General features: G+C 45.4%; 1 protein-coding gene across 1 annotated transcript in view; it reads left to right on the forward strand.

Moving 5' to 3' along the window:
- The window catches only part of MAP6 (microtubule associated protein 6), a 77,816-nt gene extending 58,437 nt beyond the window's left edge, over nucleotides 1-19,379 (forward strand). The window contains exon 3 of the mRNA XM_068266659.1: nucleotides 9,342-19,379. Within this exon, the coding sequence (XP_068122760.1) occupies nucleotides 9,342-9,542 (201 nt within the window). The 3' untranslated portion in view covers nucleotides 9,543-19,379. The remainder of the gene's footprint in view (nucleotides 1-9,341) is intronic.
- The last annotated feature ends 5,663 nt before the right edge of the window (nucleotides 19,380-25,042 follow it).

A 25,042-nucleotide genomic window follows, 5' to 3' on the forward strand; every position in this document is an offset into this window, starting at 1 on the left:
GAACCTACAGTCCCCTATCTCGTTCGTTAACCGGGGACTACCTGTACAGTAAAAAAAAAGCAGAAATAATGACCCTTTGAACCCTCCTGCAGTAAAACCTTATCTCAAGCTGTCTCTTGGAAAACAGGTCTGTATTTGACCAAAATAGGTCGGAGAGCTCAGAGAAGCTCATTTGCATAAATAACAAGTCAAGTTTCTGAACTCTTCCTGTACTGGAAACAATATGATACTCTTCTCTTTGTTATTAATAGTCCTCAGGCGCGTCGCTAGGGGTTTTTATCCGGGGCACCTACCCCGAACCTGTTGCCATGGTGCCCCTGATAGAATATGGTCAGGTGCCCTGCCTCCTCCCTCCCCATGCAGTGTGCCAGCTAACCAGTCCTGCCATGATCAGACTTCAGATCGCGGCGACTGGGGAAGGCAGAACAGGACGCACTTAAATGCGGAAGTGACGTCACTTCCTGTATGTGCGTCCTGCTCTGCCTTCCCCAGTCGCCACAATCTGAGGTCTGTAGTGCTGCAACCAGCAACCAGCTCAAATGGCTCCCGCCCAGCAAAGCGCCCAGTCTAGCAAAGCCTCTCAGCGCAGCAAAACAAAGCCCCCCAGCCCAGCATAACAAAGCGCCCAGCATAGCAAAGCTCCCCAGCGCTGTAACTAGCCCTCCAGGCATCCACACAGCAAAGCTCCCAGTCCAGCAAAGCCTCTCAGCGCAGCAAAACAAAGCCCCCCAGCCCAGCATAGCAAAGCTCCCCAGCGCTGTAACTAGCCCTCCAGGCATCCACACAGCAAAGCTCCCAGTCCAGCAAAGCGCCTCAGCGCAGCAAAGCAAAGCCCCCCAGCCCAGCATAACAAAGCGCCCAACATAGCAAAGCTCCCCAGCGCTGTAACTAGCCCTCCCGGCATCCACCCAGCAAAGTGCTCAGCCCAGCAAAGCCCCCAGTGCAGCAAGCAAAGCCCCCAAGCCCAGCATTACAAAGCCCCCAGCGCAGCATAACAAAGCCCCCAGCGCAGCAAAGCAAAGCCCCCTATCCCAGCATAACAAGGCGTCCAGCCCAGCATAGCAATGCCCCCCAGACCAGCATAACAAAGCGCCCAGAAAAGCAAAGTCCCCAGCCCAGCATAACAAAGACCTCAGCCCAGCATAGCAAAGCCCCCATCCTAGCATAACAAAGCCCCCAGCAAAGCAAAGCCCCCAGCCCAGCAAAGCAAAGCCCCCAGCAAAGTGGCCAGCAAAGCCCCCAGCCCAGCATAGCAAAGCCCTCAGCCCAGCAAAGCTCCCAGCAAAGCAATGTCCCCAGCCCAGCAAGCCCTCAGCATAGCAAAGCCCCCAGCGCAGCATAGCAAAGCCCCCAGCCCAGCAAAGCAAAGCCCCCAGCTGAGCATAACAAAGCCCCCAGCCCAGAAAAGCCCCCAGCAAAGCAAAGCCCCAAGCAAAGCAAAGCCCCAGGGCCCAAATGCAAAGCACAGCCCCCAGCAAAGCAAAGCTACCGGGCCGCAGCCCAACAAAGCGTACAACCAAGCAAAGCCCCCAGCCCAGCAAAGCGCCCAAAAATGTCCCCAGCCCAGCAAAGCCCTCACCCCAACAAAGCCCCCAGCAAATTGCCCATTCCAGAAAAGCCCCCAACAAATCAACCAGCAAAGCCCCAGGCCTAGCACCCAGAAAAGCTAGGCCAGCTCAGCATCACCGCCAGCCAGGCCACAGCATCAACGCCAGCTATGCCAGCACAGCATCACCACCAGCCAGGCCAGCATAGCATAGTATCACCAGCAAGCCCAGCATAACCACCAGCCGAGAACAGCACACAGGTCAGCCAGCCGAAGACAAGACAGAAGCCAGGTGAGGGGCTTATTTATGTGAAATACTGCCTATTTAATATATTTGTTACACTACTGCTATGTTCATGTACATTTGGCCCCACCTATGACCACGCCTTCTTTCTGCAACATGATCATGTTTTGCCACGGCGCTCAATCCCTCTTGGTGCCCAGGATCTCCCAGGAACCTAGCAACAACCTTGATATTCCTTATCCATGCAACACATACAATTCACCATCTTATATGTTTAATTTTTTTCTTCAGGATTCCTTTAAGTTAGATTTCTGTAGAAAATGGATTAAGATGAAATGGTGCCTTGGGCAAGAATAGCAGTTTTTGCCCACCGCTGATAGTCACCTAGCTGTTTTAGTAAGATTTGGTGGGAGCTAGCATCCACCAGGACCCTAGACCATGGGTAAACTTGGCCCTCCAACTGTTGAAGAACTACAAGTCCCACAATGCAATGCAGGAGTCTGACAGCCACAGTCATGACTCATAAAGGCATTGTGGGATTTGTAGTTCCTTAACAGCTGGAGGGCAGAGTTTGCCCATGCCTGCCCTAGACTCTCTCCAGGCCCTAGGCAACTGCCTAGGTTTGTTCCCGGCTCTGGTGCCAGCTAGTAAACCAGGTAAATGTTCGATACCTGGCAGATATCATTTACCTGAACTGCCATAAATCTTACAGTTTATGTCCAGCTTAACGTAAGGTGTGAACAAGTGTGGTTATGCATAATAACGTCTACAAAGTGGCAGTGACGGGCAAAGTGGGAATTGGCCGTATCTTGGTGAAGTACAATGGTGCTTAGACAAGAGAATCCAATTTTTCCCACTGCCCCAAGGATTCATCAAGGAAGTTAGGGGAATACTTTACTGATGATCACTGCTAGAACCAATGAGATGCCAACAATTCTGGGTTTCTTTGGCCTGTTTACTATAAGGCACAGCGCTCAGTGTGGATAAACCTAAAGGCAGCCACACACGATATAATAAATGATCCAATTTTACAGCAATTCGATAAATATGATCGGATCTCACGAAAAAAATCAAAAGCTTTTTTTTTTCATTAGACTGAAAAATATGATCGTATTTCCTGTTTCCTTTTTTTTTTTTTTTTCGATTTTTATCGATCAAGAATGATGGAAAATTTTCTTAAATTTTTCTAAAGATTGTATGTAGAAATGTGGCGAACGGTTCCCGAACCGTTCGCCGACGTCACGCTCATGCGCAGAGAGTGCCCGGCAACAGGAGCGCGATCTAGGATGCGCTCCACCGGGCGGCGCAGGCGTACTACTCCAGGTCAGAGCGACCCGGAAGTAGTAAAACCTCCAGAGATGTTCGCCGAGCGAACAGTTCGCCACATCTCTAATTGTATGGTGTGTGTTAGATTGTCAGTGTATTAATATACACACTTTAGCAATTTTCTCAGCATTTCCAAATATCTTTATCATAATTGGGGAAAAATTGAACATATATTGTGTGGTACATTGGTCCTATTTTTTAAATGTTATAATCAGTCAGAAAAATTGATTGCAATTCTTAAATTAAACAGATATTTAAAAAATTGTATGGAGTGTGGCCACCTTAAAGCCTGGAGCCCACTGGCAGTGCTTGTGCAACGCTTTTCAATTGCTGGGTGTCGCCAAAGCATTGCAACAGTGGGACGCTAGGGGGGAGGTTTCACTTGCAGCGTTACAATCGCGGAGCAATTGAAAAGTGATGCAAGCAGCATTTTAAGAGTGGTCACTCTCAATGTCTGGAGAACGATTGCTCTGGGAATTGTGTTTAAAGGAAATCTAAAGTGTAACAAAAAAGTTCTAGTTTAACTTACCTGGGGATTCTTGCAACCCCCCAGAGTCATTCTATGCCCGCACCGTCCTTCCAAGACCTTCCTGCCAGCAGCGGCAATCCCCGAAAAAGCTGGCCACCCATCCGCCTCCTCGCCACGCTTCTAATGCTGAGATCGTTCTGCGCATTAGCAGCATGCGAAAATTGCTACTGCACATACGCAGAGCACTCCCGGGCGCGGGAGTGCGATCAGGGTGCGCGGGCCTCGGGTCCGTGCGTGCTCAGTAGCTGCCGACTTGTGGAGACCGGCCAGCTTTTCGGGGTCGCCGCTGCTGGCCGGAGGGACTCAGATGGACGGCGCTGGCACAGGATAACTCCAGGGGGCTGCAAGAAGCCCCAGGTAAGTTAAACTGATTTTTTTTTTTTTTACACTTTAGTAACCCTTTAAAATTGCAGTAATTGCAGCAATTTGCCAAAAAGCACTGCCAGTGGGCCCCAGCAACCAGGATTCCATCCATGGCAAAAGCAGAATAAATAACAGGCAATAGATGAAAGCGATCTATAAATAACCAACGATGTGAGGCATAAATTCTAGAGAGAGGTATAATTAAATCACAATTGGGTAAATAGGGCTTGTCATCCGACGCGGCTGCACCACCGCTATTAGCTGTTTAGCCGCAGAGAGGACAAAAATAATCAAATCTTTACATGATAGGCCGGGAAAGGACTGAGCAGCAGATGATTATCAATACTGGTGACCTTGTGCCAGTTTATCGGGGTAGATTAACCTTGTCTGCTGCACACAGGCCTGACAGAGGCAGCCAGAGTACCGCTGCATCTCCCTCCTCGGGTTTCCTGTCCCTGAGAAGCGGTAGAAGCAGAGGCAAGGAACGTGTGGCAAGGGGCGTAACTAGAAATCACTGGGCCCCCCTGCGAAACTTTGGATGCCCCCCCCCCCCTTCCCCCTCGCTTTCTGCACAGGTAAACTGAGAACCACTGCTAATCAATGGGCTAGTGCACACTTGAATGTGTTTTCCCCATGCAGATAAAGAAGACAGCAGTGAAGCACTGAGAGCATTTTCTCTATCAATTACATTCACTTCTGTGATAAAACATGCATATTTTCACACATACAGACACACACACACACACGGTGTGCTGAAAACGCATAAAGAAAACGGACAAGCGAGTGTGCCCCCAGCCTCAGCTTATTACACTCACTCTATCCATCTCTGATGGAGCAGAACTGACTCTGCAGCCTTCTCCAGCATCACTACAGTACAGAGAACTTGGAGAGGGGTACATAGGTTTAGGGATGGGTGCTGTACAGAAGAGCCGCTGCACACTGAATAGGGTCTGTCAACAAATCTCTGTCTGCAAAACTTTGTATGATTCCTTAGCAGTGCTTGAGCAGATGCAGTCATTAGAACAATTGTGCAGAGAGCAGAAAGCTTTTTCTCCCCATGCCCTTAGTTGTCAGTCTCTCAGGACAGGGAAAATAAACTTCTCCCCCCCAATGGGCCCCCCTCTGGCTTCTGGGGCCCCCTGCAGCTCCATCCCTTGCAGGGTCTATTGTTACGCCCCTGCGTGCGGCGGACTGGTAAGCATAGCTTAGTCAGTTGTCAAAATGAAACGCTGCTGGTAAAGAACTTCCAACCCGCCATCGATCAACTGAAATTTTACATCCGGCCCGCCCTACCTAAGCAATTTCGGCCAGAAATCTCTTGATCTGTTAATAGATCAGACCAAATTCTGCACCGATTTCTCACTGATTTGATCAATCGCCCAGATAACAATGAGAGAAATCGATGAGTGTATATGGCTTGCTTTACACTGCACTGGTAGTCTGTGGACCAACAAGCACAGGGCAGCCATTTTGTGTGAGGAGCTGCTTATCTGAACTAATAATGACCTCGGCATACAGCTGTATCCTGTTGTTTTATGAGGTAAACGATTATTAGCTGGGTGTGTTCCAGTTTCATATCTGTGCCACCAATACTGAAACCTTCTGTCCCAATAACGCGGTGCCATCTTCTCTGTTTTTTTGTTTTTTAACTTGTTTTTCTCATGCTGAAGAAATACTGTTCTGCTTTAGTGTTATTTTTTAACATGTTTGAAATGTGTGCATGCTTTAAGGACCACTATTGCGACAAATTGTAACATTTAAAGTACATGTAAACCTATACAAATAAGAAGTACATTTCTTCCAGAATAAATTGAGGCATAAATTACTTCTCTCCTATGTTACTGTCACTTACAGTAGATAGAAATCTGACATTACCAACAGGTTTTGGGCTAGTCCATCTCTTCATGGGGGATTCTCAGCAAGGCTTTTTTTTTCTTTTTTTTTTTATAAAGACATATCCTGAAAATAATTTCTACAATGATGCTAGCCAACTTCCCTGCTTGCTGCAAACTGTTTTGGCAGTTGGACAGAGCAACTGCCATTCGCTACGCGGTTTAAGACAAAACCCTTCAGAATCGCCCATGAGGAATCGGCTAGTTTAAAACCTGCCGGTTCTATCAGATTTCTACTAATTACTGTAAGTGACATCCCCGTAGGAGAAAAGTAATTTATGGCTTATTTGGCTCTGGAACAAACATACTTCTTATTTGTATGTGTTAACATGTATTTTAAATGTTTAAATTCTCGTGATAGTCTAAATACTCAGAAATAGAAGAATATTGTGTTGAAATCAGCTATGATGAATAATGCTTTATCCTTGCATTCGTGATATTAAAGAGAACCCGAGGTGAGGTTCTGAGAACGTATCCCCATACAGAGGCTGGGTCTGCCTATAGATCCCAGCCTCTGTTGCTAACTTGCTAGTCAGATTCCCCCTAAGGCCCCCCTGCACGCTGCGAGACCCCATTAATCACAGCCGCGCTGTGCGGGCTGTGTTTACCTCTGTATTGTCAGTCTCGCCGCTCCCCCCCGCCTCCTGCAGAGCTCCGGTCCCCGCCCGCGTCCCTTCCCTCCAATCAGCAGCGAGGGAAGGGACGTGGGCGGGGACCGGAGCGATGCAGGAGGTGGGGGAGCGGAGAGACTGACTATACAGAGGTAAACACAGCGCGCTGCAACACGCGGCTGTGATTAATGGGGTCTCGCAGCGTGCAGGGGGGCTTAGGGGGAATCTGACTAGCAACAGAGGCTGGGCAGTATAGGCAGACCCAGCCTCTGTATGGGGATTACGTTCTCAGAACTCCGCCTCGGGTTCTCTTTAAGATACTCGCACACAGTACAACGGTATTACTAGATTGGGCATTAAAGCAAACCTGAAGTGAAAATAAGATCATGATATAATTAATTGTATGTGTAGTACAGCTAAGAAATAGAACATTAGTTGCAAAGAAAAGAGTCGCATATTGTTTTCCAGTACAGGAAGATTTAATAAACTTCAGTTGTTACCTATGCAAAATAGCTTCTCTGAGCTATTCCACCCACTGGGCCCAATGCAGCCCTGTTATCTGAAGCACTGAAACAGCCAAGAAACAGCAAGAGAGAGCTTGAGATGAGGTTTTACTGCAGGAAAGTTCATTATTTCTGCTTTGTTTTATAACTTAGAGGGCCATATGCAGTTAACTTTTTCTCCTGAGTTTTCTCCTAGGTGATATTTTAAAAATGGTCAATAAAATGCCGTGTAAACCACCAAAATGCAAGAAAATACAATTACTTTTTGGTACTTTTATTGTTACAAAGTGCTGAAAAGTTATTTTATAAAGTAAAGGAAAAAATAACTCCTAGGGAAAAGCTCGGGAGAAAAAGGTAATTGAATATGGGCCAGAGTGTGGTTTCAAAACTGCAACTGTGACATAATGATGTAATGTTATTGAAAAGAAGCAATGTAACTGAAAATAAAAATATGAGACTATTTTCGCAGTGTAGAAGGGGCCCCGGGGGCAGGGCTGAGGCAGAGGCGAGAGAGGCTCCAGCCTCAGGGCGCAGTGTAGTAGGGGCCCCGGGGGTGGGGCCAAGGCAGAGGCGAGAGAGGCTCCAGCCTCAGGGCGCAGTGTAGGAGGGGGCGCACAACTCACTCAGCTATCATTCCACTATTGTGTTTGAAGCAGAGAGAAATAAGAAAAGTGGGATACATGGCAGTGACTGCAAGCCAGATAACTAGAGATGAAGGTGTTGGGAACCCTGGGGTGCCTCTTAGTCTAACAGCAATCAGTGTGTGATGGCTGGGGTGGGAGGGATGGAGGGGCGCACTTTGGTGTCTCAGCCTTGGGTGCGGCAGGGCCTTGTCCTGGCTCTGCCATCTTCTAACCTTCCTGTTGCTCCTAGCTGCTTTCCAGCATCTGTGCATGGCTTCCGGCATGTCATGTGACCCCACGTGGGTCTGGTGACACGCTGAGAGTGATGCATGGAGGACACCCGAAATCCGCTAGGAGCAACAGGAAGGTTAGAAGACAGCGCTGGATACTTGGTGAGTTTGTAAGGGTGGGGGGTTTTGTGCTTTTTTTCTCCGGTTGCTCAAGCGACATGTATCCGCCATCAGGCGAACCCCACTGGTGCCGGATACCGGGGACTTTGCTGCAATAGAAATGATCAGAATTTTCCCTTAAAGGACACCCGAGGTGAAAATAAACTGATGAGAAAAACAATTGTTTCCATCCTCCTTTGCCTAAAAATTCCTTTTTTAGATAGCCCACAGTTTTATTTTATACTTAAATCTAGTTTTTAAGTCTTACTGTTTCATTGTCTCTGCTCAATGACACCTTCATTGAAGTATGCTAGAGCTCAAATTTATGAATTATTGGCCCTTTGTATCTCTTTCCTGCTCTTATAAGCCATTTACTGACAGGAAAGTGTTTTATGGCTGTAATTACTTATCAGTGAGGGTTATGCTATAGTCTGACCTAGTCTAACCCGGACAGAAACTGTCACTTGCATACCTGATGTTTAAAGAGTAGTCGTCAGCCATACTATCTAAGAAAAACCACATACAGTATATATAAGTAGATAAATTCTTGCTCTGCTTACATAACATATGTATTGCACTGTCCATGTTTTGATTTTAGTGATTTTTCTACAGTGAAAAAAGAAAAATCCTTCTTAGCATTTCCCATTTTAAGTGTGGCTATTTTGAAGCCAATTCTGATGTAATTTCCTCCCTTAGTCTCCTCTGCCTGATTTGCCCGCCCTTCACTATAGAAAGTGCATTGTCTCCTCATGAGAAATATTGGCCAATCAGAGAGGAACAGAGGTGTGGGAGGGGAAAACAGAAGGGAAAGAGGCTTCAGCCAATCAGGCTGCATTAATTAAATCTGAGGGGAAGTAGAGAAGCAAAAAAGGACAACCCAGCATGCCCTGCAACTTCCTTTTTTGTGTACCAAATTTTGTGTGTACCAAATAAGAGTCAAGTAAACTGGGGAATGATCATTTATCAACAAGAAAAGTAATAGAGATTTTAACTTTTGGATTGCCTGGTTAGCATCCTTATTACTTGTTTACCAGATAAAAAGAAATAATTGATTTTTGATTTTATGCTCGAAAGGCAGAGAAAGGCAGAGAAAGAAAAAAGGAAGACAGCCTAGTTATTTGTGTGCTAGGCACTGTACATACACGTCTGTCTCATCATGCCACATGTCACTTCGGTTGTCCTTTAAATTCACTGACTGTGTTGTAAGAAGCACTATGAGGGGCGTGTCTGTGCACTATTCTAAACCTTCTCTCCCGCCTCTCTGTGTGTTCTCTCTCTGTGTCTGTGGTCTGTCTGTCTGTGTCTGTCTGCGCAGGTGGAGAAGCCCAGCGTCCAGCCTTCCAAACCAAAAAAGACCATCCCAAGCCATAAACCTGTGAAAAAGGCCAAAGACAAACTGCTGACGCCGGGCCGCGCCTCCAAGAAGAAGGCCCCCGAGGCTACCTCCCCCGCCAAACCGGACGACAAGGAGAAGAGCAAAGAGATGAATAATAAATTGGCCGAAGCGAAAGAGTAATTTAATAGCACTTAATACTACTGTATTATTTTTTTTTTTTCTTTTGTTGTTGTTTTTGCTTTTCTTACCGAGGCCACAGAACATATTGAAGGTTGCTTATTGCTTTGATTGTATTTTAGAGTCCTTGTTCTCTCTCTATCCCCGTCTCTTCTTCACTTGGTTACCCGCACTTTTTCTTCCCGACACTGAACCGTTTTCAGGATTTCATTTTGTCGTTTTCGATTAAGGTGTGAGAATGATCAATTCTTTATGTGCTCACGGTGCTAAGATTCAGAATGTATCCCTCCACGTTGACGACTTCCTGTCCCTCCTCTTCCTCCTCTTTCCTCCCGCCCCTGTCATGTCCCTAAATACCTATGTGTGGTAACTTGGTGTAACATGTACTCAGTGGTTGAAAGTTGGTAGTTGATATAGCGTCTATGTAGTAGGACCTGGGGCTGATCGAGGGTCTTATAAAATAAAGAACTGGGGGCTTGGCGTGGGGACCATATACATGTAGGGAATAGTAGTCTCACGTATATTTTATATTTACCGTATTCGCACATTGGAACTTATGTTCAACGCTACATCATATTCCCACATCCAATCAGCCACACACCCAAAGTGCAGCAAGCAACGATGATGGCTAAGGGAATTATATTATGCTGCTGCAGCCAACTCGATTATAAGTAGTATTTGGTCTTCAAATACACCATTCAGCACTAAACCTGCAGACAGAGGTCAGAGGACGCGTTCACTAACTTGCGTTTCTTGTGACTCTATACTTCCTCCTTCCAAATCCAAAAAGTAGTGGCGCTCGTAATGGGTCAATTACAATTACGTAAAATTTTGCGTAATTTTTGCAGTTACCCATTGCTTAATTGCGATAGTTAAATACAGCATACTGTGTTTGTAAATCGTAATTACTCCTGTAATTACGCAATTATGCGTAATTTTGTAAGAATATTCACAGCAATTTGCCGGTGTACTGCGCATATGCAAAATATGCGTAAAAAAATTTGCATTCATCAGCCAGTGTACTGCACATGCACGGCTTTTATTTAAATATTCAATGCTAAAAATGCGTTTGTAGGCGTAAAAAAAAATTGCGTTCATCAGCCAGTATACTGCGCATGCGTGGCTATTATTTAAATATTCAATGCAAAAAATCCATTTGTATGCATAAAAACATTTGCGTCTGAAATTACGCCAAGAAAATCACGGGACATTCATGTAAATTATGCCTATACCGTATATGTAATTACGCCTATTGAATTTACGCAAACGAAACGCGTAAATTACGCTAACATGCGTAACAACTGTTAGGGATTACATTTGACATTTTTTACGCTTTACACGCATTGCGATGTGTAATTGTGAATTACGGTGTGTACTTACGCATAGGCGTAATAGAAGTATTGGATTCACATGAAGACCAAGTAAGTGAATGCCACCTTATGCTGTCCGCGGGTTCAGTGCTGAATGGTGCAGAGTTATAAGATGATTTCTGATTGGCTGCTTTGCTTTGCTGTACTTTTCACACCATCGTTGCGCCTGCCAACTATGACAAACATATCAGATGACCAGCGGTTTATTGGCTACTCTTCAGGCATGCTATAATGACTAATTGTACGCAAGAGGCACATGGGGGATCTGTAAGTTACGTTGCCATTTTTTGTGGAGTTCAGATTTATTCCCTTTAGGATGAAATGCCCAAGTTAGCATTATACTAAGCAACTAGGCTCTGCTTGGACCAGCAGGCTTGTGCAGGCCTTCCAAATAAAGACCTACACCGCCTGCAGCTGGGACAGAATGCTGCCGCAAGGCTGTTACCAAGCCAATCCCGCCATTGCCACATAACACCAAACCTTTGCTTACTACACTGGCTGCCCATAAAATGGAGAATCTTTTTCAAAATCGGCATGCTGACATTCAAATCCCTACACGACCTAGACCTCGGATACCTGAAGGATTTATTGCAACTGCGCCACACCATCCACAACAGCAGATAAAAGGATCCAATCACTTGACCACCACCAGAGTCCAACTAAAAACCTTTATAGCCAGAGCTTTCGGTCATGCTGCCCCTACCCTGTGGAAAGCCTTGCCAAACTTAATTAAGACAGCTTTTAACAAAAGCAATTAAGAAAAAGATTAGGATCAAATGGGGCCCTAGGCAAGATAGCATATTTTGCCCACATTACTTCTGGTCACCTGGCTTTTTTAATAAGATTTTTTTAGGGGCTAGCATCCAACAGGCCCCTATATTCTCTCCAGCCCCTAGGTAACTGCCTAGGATTGTTCTTACGGGGGACCTGTAGGTATCAGTAACCCAGTAAAAAAACACATCGACATATTTAGTTTAGCATTTTAGGGGTCACTTCAGGTGCCCTTTAAAGTGGCGCTTTTATCTCTCTCACACATTACAAAGCAAAGTCAGATTTGTGAAACAAGACCCATGAGTTTAGCTTGTCTGCACTCTTCATGTCAAACCGCCGTGGTCTTTTCCGGATACAGGGACTTAAGGTGAATCTGAAGAATTCCTCAATAATATAAATTTAGAATTTGATGATAAACTACATAGGCAGAGGTCACAAATTTGAATCACACAAAATGAATTTTTATTCCAGAGTTACAACCTGGAGAAATATATGCAAATGAATGTCCACATGGAGAATGTGATCTTTCAGTCAAACACAGAGATTCTGTATACACTTAAAGACTGGCAGCTGTTTTGTGTGCCGCATGGTAGAGACCTGCTACACGTCGGTTACTTGCAAATTAACCCAAATTGGGGTGGAGTATGGCTAAACTGCATTGTTTGTAATTGGACTGTGATCAGGGCTGTGTTTATGTATAGGCCACCAAGGCAGAATGCTGGATACTATCTAGCTGCAAGAAAAGACTGCAGAGAGTCTCTGGATGATTTAGGGTCTTCCTAGAACCCTCAGCATGTCACCAGCCTCCTTTTCCTGGCTCTGTCTTGTCTGTAGGAGAGATGCAGAGATAAGAATGCAGTGTAGGGTAGAGTGGAAATGCAACTACCAGACCTAGAAGGAGGAGGAAGTATCTGTGGTCTGTTGTGCAGCATCCACAGCAGGTAGAGGGGTGGGGTGAGTCTGGCATGTGCTGTGTTTGCACAGATGCTATGATTAAATGCGTCCAGCAATGAAGTATACAGTAATTTCTTGACTGATCCTAGCCATGCACAAGTCGACTTATCCTTGATAAGTTTGATTCTCGATTGCGGTGGACCACTTTTGATGACCATGTCTAGGAGAACTCATGGAGAAGCATGTGATCAGTTTGCTAGTCATGATATTGTGGTAAAGCAGGATGTGATCACAGCAAATCAGAGCTTTGCAAATCTATCAGCTGATCAAACAGATCACATGCTTCTTCATGAGTTCTCCAAGACCTGACCATCACTACGTACCACACATTGAAGTCACAATACAGGGTATGTGTGCATAATTTACTGGGCTGGCCAATTTTTCAATTGATTTGTGTTTGATTGTATTTAGAACCGGCACATGTATAACCTTAAGTGCTCTACATAATGTTAATCCCCCCCCTGCAGTACCTATCCCTACAGGGCCGGTTCAAGTAACAATTGGGCCCTAGGGCAAAATTAGCCTGGGGGCCCCCCAACAGACACCCCCCGACCAAAAAGCATCATTAGAGGCCCTTTGTTGCAGCCAAATTTCCCTCCCGGGCCCCTGAACTGGCTGCTGACCCTCCCCCAATCACCTCCCAACTTAACGGACTCTGCAGAGTCCCTGGGAAGCAACAGTTAAGATGGGGAGGGACACCTTGGGGGCCCCTAGGGCAATTGCCCATTTTTTCCTATGGTAGCTCCGGCCCTGTATCCCTAACCTTCCCAGTAAGGGGAAAGTCTACCCCTGATGCCTAGCGAAAGCCTTCTCAAAAATGAACCAATAAATTTGCTGAACCCATCAGTGATGACTACAGCTATTCCACAGATAATTGTGAGGGTGGGTGAGGACAAGCTAGTATTAGTGTGAGAATTTGGTTAGCGTTAGGTTCAGGTTTTACCTTAGTCTAATCATTAGCTAGCTTTAGGTAGAACTAGAATAGTTTGGAATAGTTGAAAAGGTAAGGGTTAGGACAATGTGAAGGGTAGAAGTCCGTGGTAAGGTCTTTGCAGGTAGACTGGCACTGGGTTAGCGCTATGGGGAGCTGGCTGATAGCAGGTCTCTACCTCAAGGTGTAATATATGCAAATAAGTACTGTTACTGAGAGTGTCAGGAGGAAGCCGCCCAGTCTCAGGCGGAAGTCCCTCCCTCTTTGACCTCTCACGGATGCCTATTGGACTTTTGATGTGATGGATGGCTTCACTGACCAAAAAGGAAGCACAGCTCACTTTACTCACTTTGCCTTACCGCATCCGCTCCATTCTCTGGAACTGCTGAAAAATGTTGGACATGCAATTTTCACAGAATGTAACCTCTGATCATTTACTTTATAATCATACATTTTGTTTACATAGCTGCAGGGTGACTGTCAAGTGAAACTGATTATCCACTGTTTACAGCTCCACCACCAGGCACCAGTCCTGGGGGAGGGGGGCGGAGCAATCAGAAAAATCATACTCACCTTTTCCTTCCTGGCTCCACCCCCTATCTTCACACTGCCGCAGAAGTGCCTTGTCCAGGTGTGCTATGGGGCCACCAGTAGCTCTCCTTCTAGGTGTCATATTCTCAGCCTGCCCCTCCTCCCAATGTATAGATCGGGGCAGAAGTTCCCCAACAGCTAAGTAGTCCTGGCTATTCCATTGTCATGATACATCAGATGACCTGATCGACGAGCACACTTGGGAAAAAGGCCTCCGGAAGAGGTGGGAGGAGGAGAGGACAGAAGGAGCTATCACTAAAACGGGTGCAATGCAGCCTGCCAACCTCTCTTTTTTTAATTAATAATAATATTTGTAGCCACAACCTGCCAGCTGACTCTTCTATGAAAACGAGTCTGGAGATAGAAGGAGAAACAGATTATTTGCATTACAGCTGCAATGGCAAACCGAGTCATATTTAAGCACAATATGATGCCTGAGAAAAACAGCTCACCACCGTTAAAAGAAGAGGGGGTGCGAAAAGGGATCATTTATTTCACTGCAGAATTACACAGTGTATTAGGTAACAAAAATACCATGTCTACAGTCTTTCAAAGCCTTTTGTAAAGAAGCGGAAAAACAGCATCCATGATTAATTGCAATAACTGATATAAGTCCCCTTTTCAGGAATGGCGCGTTGGTGTGATACGAGGGGTGCAGTCAGACTTAGCTAAAATCTTGTTTCACACATCAGAGCTCAGTTTATCATGCTTGTCAAAGTTACAGAGTCTGTGCTCTTTTCTGCAACATCTACAACAGGGGATGCAGAGGTTGTGACCAGAGATGGATTAAGATGTAATCGCGCCCTAGGAAAGGTAGTAGATTTGGCGCCCCCGTGGTCCTTTTGGTAAGCTGAAGGGGAGAGAGAAGTCAGAGAAGGTGGCAGGTGGCCCCCTTTTACACCCACTAGGCCTCAGGTACCTGCCTAGGTTGCCTGGTGGATGATCCTGGTCTGGTTGTGACTGTACCAGGCCCCCTAAGTCAAAGGACCCACCTAGTCCTTCAGTCACTGCACTGAACTTTCACTGATGCTGTAGGGGTAATGAGCAGCACTGTGTGTGCTTTGCATAGTGATAATTATTAACCAATGGCTATCCTTCCACTGCTAAGACTTCCCTCACACTGCAGCTGCCCTCGGAGAGAAGATTTTGGGGCCCCCTATCATGCAGTTATTGTACTGTCTGTACAGCGCTGGGGGGCCCGGTTCACACAGGGACGCATGGCTCTATGACTACCGCTGCTTCTTTTCTGTAGATTGCAGGAGTCAGTTCTTCTCAGTGTGGCTGCTCTTCATCTACTCTCCTCCAAGCTAGAGGAAGGCGGTGCACATAGGTTCACATAGACACACACCCAACCTCTGTCAGTGGTTCACAACCTGGCTTAGAAACCACTGATGCCTTTAATCCATTAGCAGCTTCAATAGAGTTATCTCGTTTGAGATAAGTGCGCTGCTTTTCACCTCAGTCGGCAGAACTCGTTGTGCTGTAAATTTGGAGCGCTTTGATGTCTCTCTGCTAGCAGAAAATATAGAAACTGAAAGCAAACTGAAAATATAGAAACTGATAGCAGAGCAGACGTTCTCTGTTCCCCAGAGGCGTAGCTATGGGTGGTCAAGGGGGGAACACATGTCCCCGGGCGCAGCACTGTAAGGGGGCTCAGAGCATGGCCACCGAACCCCCAAGTGAGTGAGAGGCGGCTCGCTGGTTGCCCGAAGTGCCCCTGCTTCTCTCCCTCCCTCTGCAAAAGGGGTGCAGACAGCAGCAATAACATCAGCAGAACAAGGGGGAACATCAAGCTAACTATAGGGGGTACATCTGGCTATCTAAACGGGAAGGGGAGCACATCGTGCTATCTAAACAGCATTTTTACAATTAGCTCCACCCATGACCACACCCAAATTGTGATGCATGGCAATGCCCAATTTGTCCAGAGGGGGGTGCAAAAACGTTGTCCCCGGGTGCTGAAAAGCCTAGCTACACCTTTGCTGTTCCCCTTAATGACAGGTGGTCATAAATGCAAAATACAGCAGTACTAATTAGAAGCAAGGAAATCTAACAAATGAATAAAAAGTGTTAAAATAAATTGGTCTGGAGCACTTGCAAGCCTCTAAATAAACTGGCTGCTAAAGGGTTAATAGGTGAGCCTATAGTGATGTCTCTATGAAAGGAGAGTCCAAGAAGTTCTCGTTCGGAGTGTCTAGAGATGTTACTGCAAAAATAAAAACTAGATTGGAATTTGGCACCTGTCATTTGATGGGATAAGACCGAACGATCACTTGATATTGTCCTGTTAAGACGGCCAACATAGCCAAGATAATCCTGATCCCCCAAACCCCTGGCCACAGAGTTTAGACCACTAGGCTAGGCTTGAAGTCTTCAAAAGTGTCTATGGCCTATAACTGTCCTTCGCCTGCATTTTATCACACATTTATTATAACATCTGCTGTAATTATAAAAATTACGCAAATCGGTAATTAGAGGCAGCAATGGGACTAACTTTCAAACATATCATATTGTCACAATCATATTTTAAGGAGATCCTTTGGAAATACCAAGAAACTTCCATGCGTAGATTATTCCCTAGTGGTGGCCATAAGGACTAATTTGTTCAACAACTTATCCTTTCCATTGCACTGGTGGGACTTAGCACTAGCATGGGGGTCAGTGGTCATGTGCCTCTTACGAATATTGAGTGGATGTAGTACACTTATGGCATGCCTGTCCATTACTCCAATAACGACTAGCTTGAGAATGTTGTATCCGAGTGAAGATTCATCTTACAGGAGAGACGTTGTCCACAACAGCCAATCGGAATATCTCTTTTTATGGTCAATTTATGAGCAGAATCCTAGAAGAGTCTTCCCTCACATACTTTCATAAATGAGGGCAGATACTTTTATCGGTATCAGGGACTGGTCAAAAACTGATAAATAGTTTGTTGCATAGCACTCCATACACTTAAGGATTTCCACAGGTACATCATTCCAATGACTCAATCAACACTTGTTACATCATATTTTACAAAGAGACATTCTTAAAGGTCAACTCCAGTCAAATGGATAATATTCCTGTTGTGCCTGGTTACTAGGAAGCCAAATGACATCACATTATGCCTATGGAACACCAGCTGTGTGAGTGTGACATCTACACTATGGCTTTGTGGGCGGGGCAGAGATACGGGGTTCCCTTGAGTTAGCTGGTGGATGTTTCGGCACCATGGTGCTGTTCCAACAACGTAGCATCCTTTTGAGGTGTAGTAGGTCTTTAAAGTTCACCTGTCACCTGCACGGCAGTTATTCGTGGCTGGACCAGTATTCAAGAGAATGCCATCTATGCAACAAGAACTTGTGACTTCACACGACTGCCTAGCAAACTGATTGGCTGAATATTGGTCCAGCTTACGCACATGGCTGCTTCTCCTTTTAGAGAAGAATGACGGATTGGACACCTTCAGATGGCATAGGTACATTAGTATGTTGCCGTCCTGTGATTTTGTTTTTCTAGTTTCTGTGCTTTTCAGGAAGGTTAGATGACTGTTCTTCACTTTTATTGCACCTTGCTCTGCCTTTATGACAGATGCCAGCTCAGATACTAGAGGTCCTATCATGAGACTGATCAAGATTGAGATGATCGAGATGAGTTACCTCAACATGAAATAGAAGAAACATAGAATACTTTGGTGGAGACTGAGAGCTTAGACAGAGCCCATAAAAATGTATTTGAGAAAGTTGGTGGTGAAGGTATTCTTCTGCCCGGTGTTCTATAGCAGAGAACATTACCAAACAACCTAAATCCTTTGGTTGCTCCTCAAACCGTCACTCAGAAGTTATGACTTCTGATGTTCCCAAAGGTCGTCCACCCATTTAGCAAGAGGACAACCTTCACTGCAGCAGGTCGTAGGCTGAGGTTATACTCTCATCATTAGTTCCCACCAGTTGTATCAGGTGGTTTTCTTCATATTCCGTTTAAAGGAAGGAAAAAGATGCTAGGTCAGGTCCTTAGAAAATCTCTCGTACTCACAATGACCCACCCTTGAAGGGAGAAGGCTGTGAGCTCTGGGCAAGAATGCAAATTACAGAGGGAACACCTCTGGTGTAGAGATGGATTAATATGAAATGGGGCCCTAGGCAAGGTAGTAGCTTTGGCTCCTCTGGGAAAAGAGAGAAAATGTTAGTTGGGCCCAAACACCCACTGGGCCCCAGGAACCTGCCTAGGTTGCCTTGTGGATGATCCTGCTCTGGGATTAGGAGAAAGATCTCACAGATCATAAGTACCTTCCCCCGCTTTACCTGAGGTTACCTACAGTACACAGCATTTATGATTCCTACAGCTGTAATGTTGAGCATCACAGATCATAATCACACTGAACAGAGCCGGGTTTACAGCTCAGAAGCCTGTAGTTGCAGGCATTCTGGTGCCCTAAACCCTGCCCCTCAATTCAAACCACACCCCCATGTTAGGTAGGCTTCCCTCCTTCCTAGACTTTCCTCAGTATTTCCTAACCCCATTAATCTAGGTAGTAGACATGCCCTCTCCCCCCAAGCATAGGGATCCAGATTTGCTCCCACCCCAGTATTAAGTACACCACCAATAAGTAGGGGGACATTTGGGGAGGAGAACCACTTCTCCTACATAAGGCGCCTGTAGGCACGAGCCTACAGTGCCTTATGGTAAATCCGGCCCTGAAAGTGAACAGACATCAGTGTACTCAGAGGATCTTGCTGAACAGCACAGAGAAGTGATGTATTCTGCCTAATATAAATAACTGCCTAAATCAATAAAGTTATCTGAAAGTGTACACTCAAAAAAAAGCTGTTGTAAGGGTGGATGTGCTGTTTTTTAATAATTCCATTTCACTCCCCACCGTCCCCCCATCATTCAGTTGTTCTGCTTTCTGCTTCTAACTCCATTTTCCCAAGAGCGCGACGCCGCCACACTACCTACCACCGCTGCGACGTCGCCACACTACCACCGCCTTTCGGAGACCGCTTTGAGGGATCCATTTGGCCTTTTCTTTGCTTGCAGAGTTTGCCAGGCCGTGTTGAAGTATATAGAGAAAATTATAACGTTGTGTCTATGAGGGTAATTAAAATTAAAAAAGAAAGAAAAAAAAAACTCGGTATAGCTTCCAGCCTTCACACTTGAATGGTTTCCTACATGTACAATGTATTGCTTGCTGGAAAAAAAATATTGCAAAATAATAAAAGATAAATTATGATTAATTAATTGCTGTCAAGTCCAAGCGAAATTTCTTAATATTTTTATTTATTTATTTTTTCAGTGTGCCTTTTTATTTTTTTAACACCTGCTAAAACAATTTAAAGGATACCTTAGCCCTTAAAGGATACCCGAACTGACATGTGACATGATGAGATAGACATGTGTATGCGCAGTGCCTAGCACACTAATAACTAGGCTGTGTTCCTTTTTTTTCCTTTCTCTGCCTGAAAAAGTTAAACATCAGGTATGCAAGTGACAGTTTCTGTCAAACTATAGCATAACCCTCACTGATTAGTAATTACAACCATAAAACACTTTCCTGTCAGTAAATGGCTTCTGAGAGCAGAAAATAGACAAATAGGGCCCTTTTCCACTAGCAATCGCAATCACAAACGCTAGCGATTGCGATTTTTCATTAATTCTGTTATGCGATTGCAATTTTTCATTAGCATTGCATTATCCCTTTAAAAATTGCTCCAGAAAGTGATTGCGATTTGCGATTTTCAAATCGAATCACTATAGTGGAAAATACTTCTCACGATTTCTATGATAAAGTAGCAACCCTAGCGATTTAAAAATCACTAGCGATTTGCGATTTTGCAATTCAGCTGTGTAGTGGGAAAAGGCCCATAGGGTCAATAATTCATAGATTTGAGCTCTGGCATACTTCAATGAAGGTGTCATGGAACAGAGACAATGAAACAGTAAACACTTAAAATCTAGATTGAAATATAAAATAAAACCGTGGGATATCTAAAAAAGTCATTTTTAGGAGAATGAGGATAGATACAATTGTTTTTCTCCTCAGTTTATTTTCACCTCGGATGTCCTTTAAGGAATTCTGTAATGGACGCCATCTGTATGTGTGGGGAGGTGCGTATAGGCTTAGCGCACCTCCCGTGGCCTGGCGTCTGTCTCTGTTCATCTGAAAAACGTCCCGATCCAAAGCAGTGGTCGGCAAAGGCACAGTATGTCCGTAGCAGTTTGTGCACACTCCCGTGGGAAAAAGTAGCTGAAGCGCGCACGCACTGGACCAGAGGACAGCGGGGACACCAGGTCCCCAAGAGGACATACTGCGCATGTGCACTGGCAACGTCTTCCCGCTGGATTATGGGTGCACTTCTGCAGGAAGATGTAGACGGGGTGAGTGCCCTCTGACACAGACATACTGCTTGCGCATGCATAGTATGTCTGCTTGGGTACCTGGTGCCGGCGCTCCCCGCGACCTCTAGCCCAGTGCGCGTCTGTGATCACTACTTTGGAAGTTTTTCAGATGAACGGAGACAGACGCCAGGCCACGGGAGGTGCGGTTAGCCTATGCACACCTCCCCTTACACACATAGCGTCCATTACAGGATTCTTTAAGGGCTAAGGTATAATTTACAGTAACGTTGAAAAGAGCAGCCATTTTTAATTCTGAGTGACAGTTGTAAAACTGCTTTCAGGACTGTTTCACACAGATGGGGAGAGCAGGCCTGTATCCATCACCTGCAAGTTACTCATTTATGCTAGAAATTGCACATTAAAAAAAATAATGACAACCTTTTTGTGTTCTAGAAAACATTATGTCACTACTAGTACAGTACAGGGTGGTGCACAAAAGACCGGCCCAGCTGCCTGCTATGTGAGGATTATCCATACGGCAGCAAATGCAAGCGAAACAGGCGTTTCATTAAGCCAGAGGACACACACACACAGCAGGGACAGAGCAAGCGGCACATGCAGACCAGCCGGCATCTGCCTGTAAACTCGCATACGTAACAGGCAGCCAGGCCGGTCTTTCGTGCACCTCCCTGTACAAGTAACCTTTTATGTTTTAAATAGAATATTTAATTAACTTTTATTTCATTGCTTCAGCTGGGAAGTGGGAATACACACAACTCCTTCTACCTCTAGATTACCACTGGGAATCTGTACACAAACTAACCTTTACTTGTGCATATGGCCACCCTCACGGTATTCTAACTGGCAGTTGCATAGTGCAGCACACAGCAGCCACCAAAGTTACATGTAAAATAATAATGAAAAAAATAAGGAATTACTATAAAAATGTCCAAACCAAGCATGCATTGCTGGATTGTGTAACAACCAGGGAGGTAGCACATGTGTCCCCTGCTCTCCACTGCATGAAAGTCTCCTTCCCCTGCATTCTGGGTGGACATTCCTGGGTGGGTGAGGGGAGGTAATGTACCTCTGCACAAGCAGATCAGGTAAACACAATCAGATGAGATCTTAAAGGGATCTTTGCAGCTCGTGGTTTTAAATAGCTGAAAGGGCTGCCATGTTTGAGAAGTTAACACCCCCCAGCTCCCTTTTCACTGCAAATTATCCAGGGTTGGTGTGATGTTCATCAAATGTGACTTTGACTTACCTTATCTGTTTGAAGCACAGTGCATCCTCCTCCCATCTCCCTAATGCTGAATGGGTTTGATCTCAGCTTCTGGGCAATTAAAGGTGCAAACACATATTCAACTTTTGTGCCTGATTGTCGTTTAGATCGGTCGTTTAAACAAAGCGTCCAATTAACTAATTTAAATGTCGTCTGACAGACTTAACAGATTGATCAGCAGGGCTGCCAGGCAACTGGAATTGTTCAAAAGGAAATAAATATGGCAGCCTCTATATACCTCTCAGTTCAAGTTCCCTTTTATTCTAGCGTGCGTACGTAGATTAACACCTTACTCGTGTACAGCAGTTTTTGGACAAAGCTGCAGGTTATGGTGAAGACAGTCCATGCCATATGATGTAAATGATTTTAGCCTAGTCACAGGGGAAGCACTGAACCATTGATGGGATTGGAGGTACACTTTAAACTAAGGACCACTCCGGTGAAAAAAGTAAGCAGTTCAAATCTGACAGAACCGACAAGTTTTGGACTAGTCCATCTCCTCATGGGGGATTCTCAGGGTTTTCTTTGTTTTCAAAAGTATTCCCAGAATAGTAAGATACCAACCAGCCTCCCTACTCACTTGCACACTATTTTAGCAGTTTGCAACTGCTGTTCAGGAGATGCTTTTGAGAGCAAAAAAGAATCCCCCATGAGAAGATGGATGGGTCCAAAACCTGTCAGTTCTGTCTGATTTTAACTGATTAATTTTTTTTACCATAGTGTTCCTTTAAAAATTGGACAGTGCCTTGTAGCCACAGCAGGTAGAGTTTCCTGTATGGGAAGGCCGAGTGCTCACAGGCAGGTCAGTGGCAGGACTGAAAGCTAGGTTGAAAAAAAAAGAAAAGGAAAATAAAAATAACAACTGTTTAAAAATGCAAAGCAGAGACCGCGGCTTAGTCAAGGGAACCAGCGGCGGGAGAGCATGGAAATCCTGCCAGTGCCCAGGCTTCCACGCCACTTACTGTATGGGGTTGGCATGGCAACCAGTGTGCAGATCAGCGGGGAATGCTCTCTATTGTGCGCACGCTATTGTTCCATAGGATCTGCCTGCCAGAGGATCAGGAAACCACAGAGCCCTGCAGGCTGATCTGCATGATGGCTGAATGCATAAGTATGGGGATATATACTCCATGTATGCATGTACAGGAATGTGTGTGTGTGTATGCCTGTGTCTGTCTGTGTGTACGGATGAGTGTGTGTATGTGTGTGTGTGTGTGTGTGTGTAGGTATGTGTGTGTGTGTGTGTGTGTGTGTGTGTGTGTGTGTGTGTATACAGTGTGTGTGTGTGTGTACGGATGAGTGTGGGTATGTGTGTGTCTGTGTGTAGGTATGTGTGTGTGTGTGTCTGTGTGTACATATGAGTGTGTGTATGTGTGTGTCTGTGTGTACATATGAGTGTGTGTATGTGTGTGTCTGTGTGTAGGTATGTGTCTGTGTGTACATATGAGTGTGTGTATGTGTGTGTCTGTGTGTAGGTATGTGTGTGTGTGTCTGTGTGTACATATGAGTGTGTGTATGTGTGTGTCTGTGTGTAGGTATGTGTGTGTGTGTCTGTGTGTACATATGAGTGTGTGTATGTGTGTGTCTGTGTGTAGGTATGAGTGTGTGTGTGTGTCCGTGTGTACGGATGAGTGTGTGTATGTGTGTGTCTGTGTGTAGGTATGTGTGTGTGTGTCTGTGTGTACGTGTGTGTGTGTGTGTGTGTGTGTGTGCATATGAGTGTGTGTATGTGTGTGTCTGTGTGTAGGTATGTGTGTGTGTGTCTGTGTGTACATATGAGTGTGTGTATGTGTGTGTGTGTGTGTGTGTGTGTGTGTGTGTGTGTGTACATATGATTGTGTGTATGTGTGTTGATGTGTGTGTATGTGTGTAGGTATGTGTGTGTCTGTGTGTACGGATGAGTGTGTGTATGTGTGTGTTTGTGTGTAGGTATGTGTGTGTGTGTCTGTGTGTACATATGAGTGTGTGTATGTGTGTGTCTGTGTGTAGGTATGTGTGTGTGTCTGTGTGTACATATGAGTGTGTGTATGTGTGTGTGTGTGTGTGCATATGAGTGTGTGTATGTGTGTGTCTGTGTGTAGGTATGTGTGTGTGTGTCTGTGTGTACATATGAGTGTGTGTATGTATGTGTGTGTGTGTGTGTGTGTGTGTGTGTGTGTGTGCATATGAGTGTGTGTGTGTCTATGTGTAGGTATGTGTGTGTGTGTCTGTGTGTACATATGAGTGTGTGTGTGTCTGTGTGTACATATGAGTGTGTGTATGTGTGTGTCTGTGTGTAGGTATGATGTGTGTCTGTGTGTACGGATGAATGTGTGTGTGTGTGTGTGTGTGTGTGTATGCGTGTGTCTGTATGTAGGTACGATGAGCGTGTGTGTGACTGTGTGTTTGTGTGTGTGTGTCTGTGTGTACGGATGAGTGTGTGTATCTGTGTGTAGGTATGAGTGTGTGCGTGTGTCTGTGTGTGTGTGTGTGTGTGTGTATGTCTGTGTTTATATGTGTTTGTGTGTGTCTCTGGTTCTGGGTGTGTGTGTGTGTATGTCTGTGTATCTGAGTGTGTGGCTCTCTGTATCTCTGTGTAGCTGACTGTATGTGTGTATGTCTGTAAATCTGTAAGTTCGCCACATATCTGTAGTTGGCCACCGAATCTGGATCCAGTGAAGAGAAGCTTTATGAATGTTAGGTTGTATAAGTAAATAGGCAGCCAGAGTGTGCCCCACCAAGTATAGGCAGCAATAAAGTCGTCGCCCCCCCCTCCCAACACACACACACCGCTTACCACAGTATAGGTAGCCAGATAGTGCCCCACAGGAATATTAAGAAAAAAAATTGAAAACATGCATTATTTTCGGCCATTATAGCTTTAAAATAATACATGCTACCATAATTAAAACCTATGTATTTTATTTGCCCATTTGTCCCGGTTATTACACCATTTAAAGAGACACTGAAGCGAGAATAAATCTCGCTTCAGAGCTTATATTCAGCAGGGGCATGCTATCCCGCGGCTAAACAGGGGTCCCTTACTTCCCAAATCCCCCCCCTGCAAAATCCGCGACCAACTTGGTTGTAGATTTTGCTGCTATTGAGGCAGGGCTAATGGCTGCAGCCCTGCCTCTCAGCGCCGTCTATCAGCGGTGCATCGCCGCCTCTCCCCTGCCCCTCTCAGCGAAGGAAGACTGAGAGGGGCGGGGAGAGGCGGAAATACGCGCTGATAGACGCACGTGAGGCAAGACTGCGGCGGTTAGCCCTGCCTCTATGCGGAAGAGATCCCCGGGACTCC

Source organism: Hyperolius riggenbachi, chromosome 2 (genome assembly GCF_040937935.1).
Source record: "Hyperolius riggenbachi isolate aHypRig1 chromosome 2, aHypRig1.pri, whole genome shotgun sequence".
In the NCBI taxonomy this organism is placed as follows: domain Eukaryota; kingdom Metazoa; phylum Chordata; class Amphibia; order Anura; family Hyperoliidae; genus Hyperolius; species Hyperolius riggenbachi.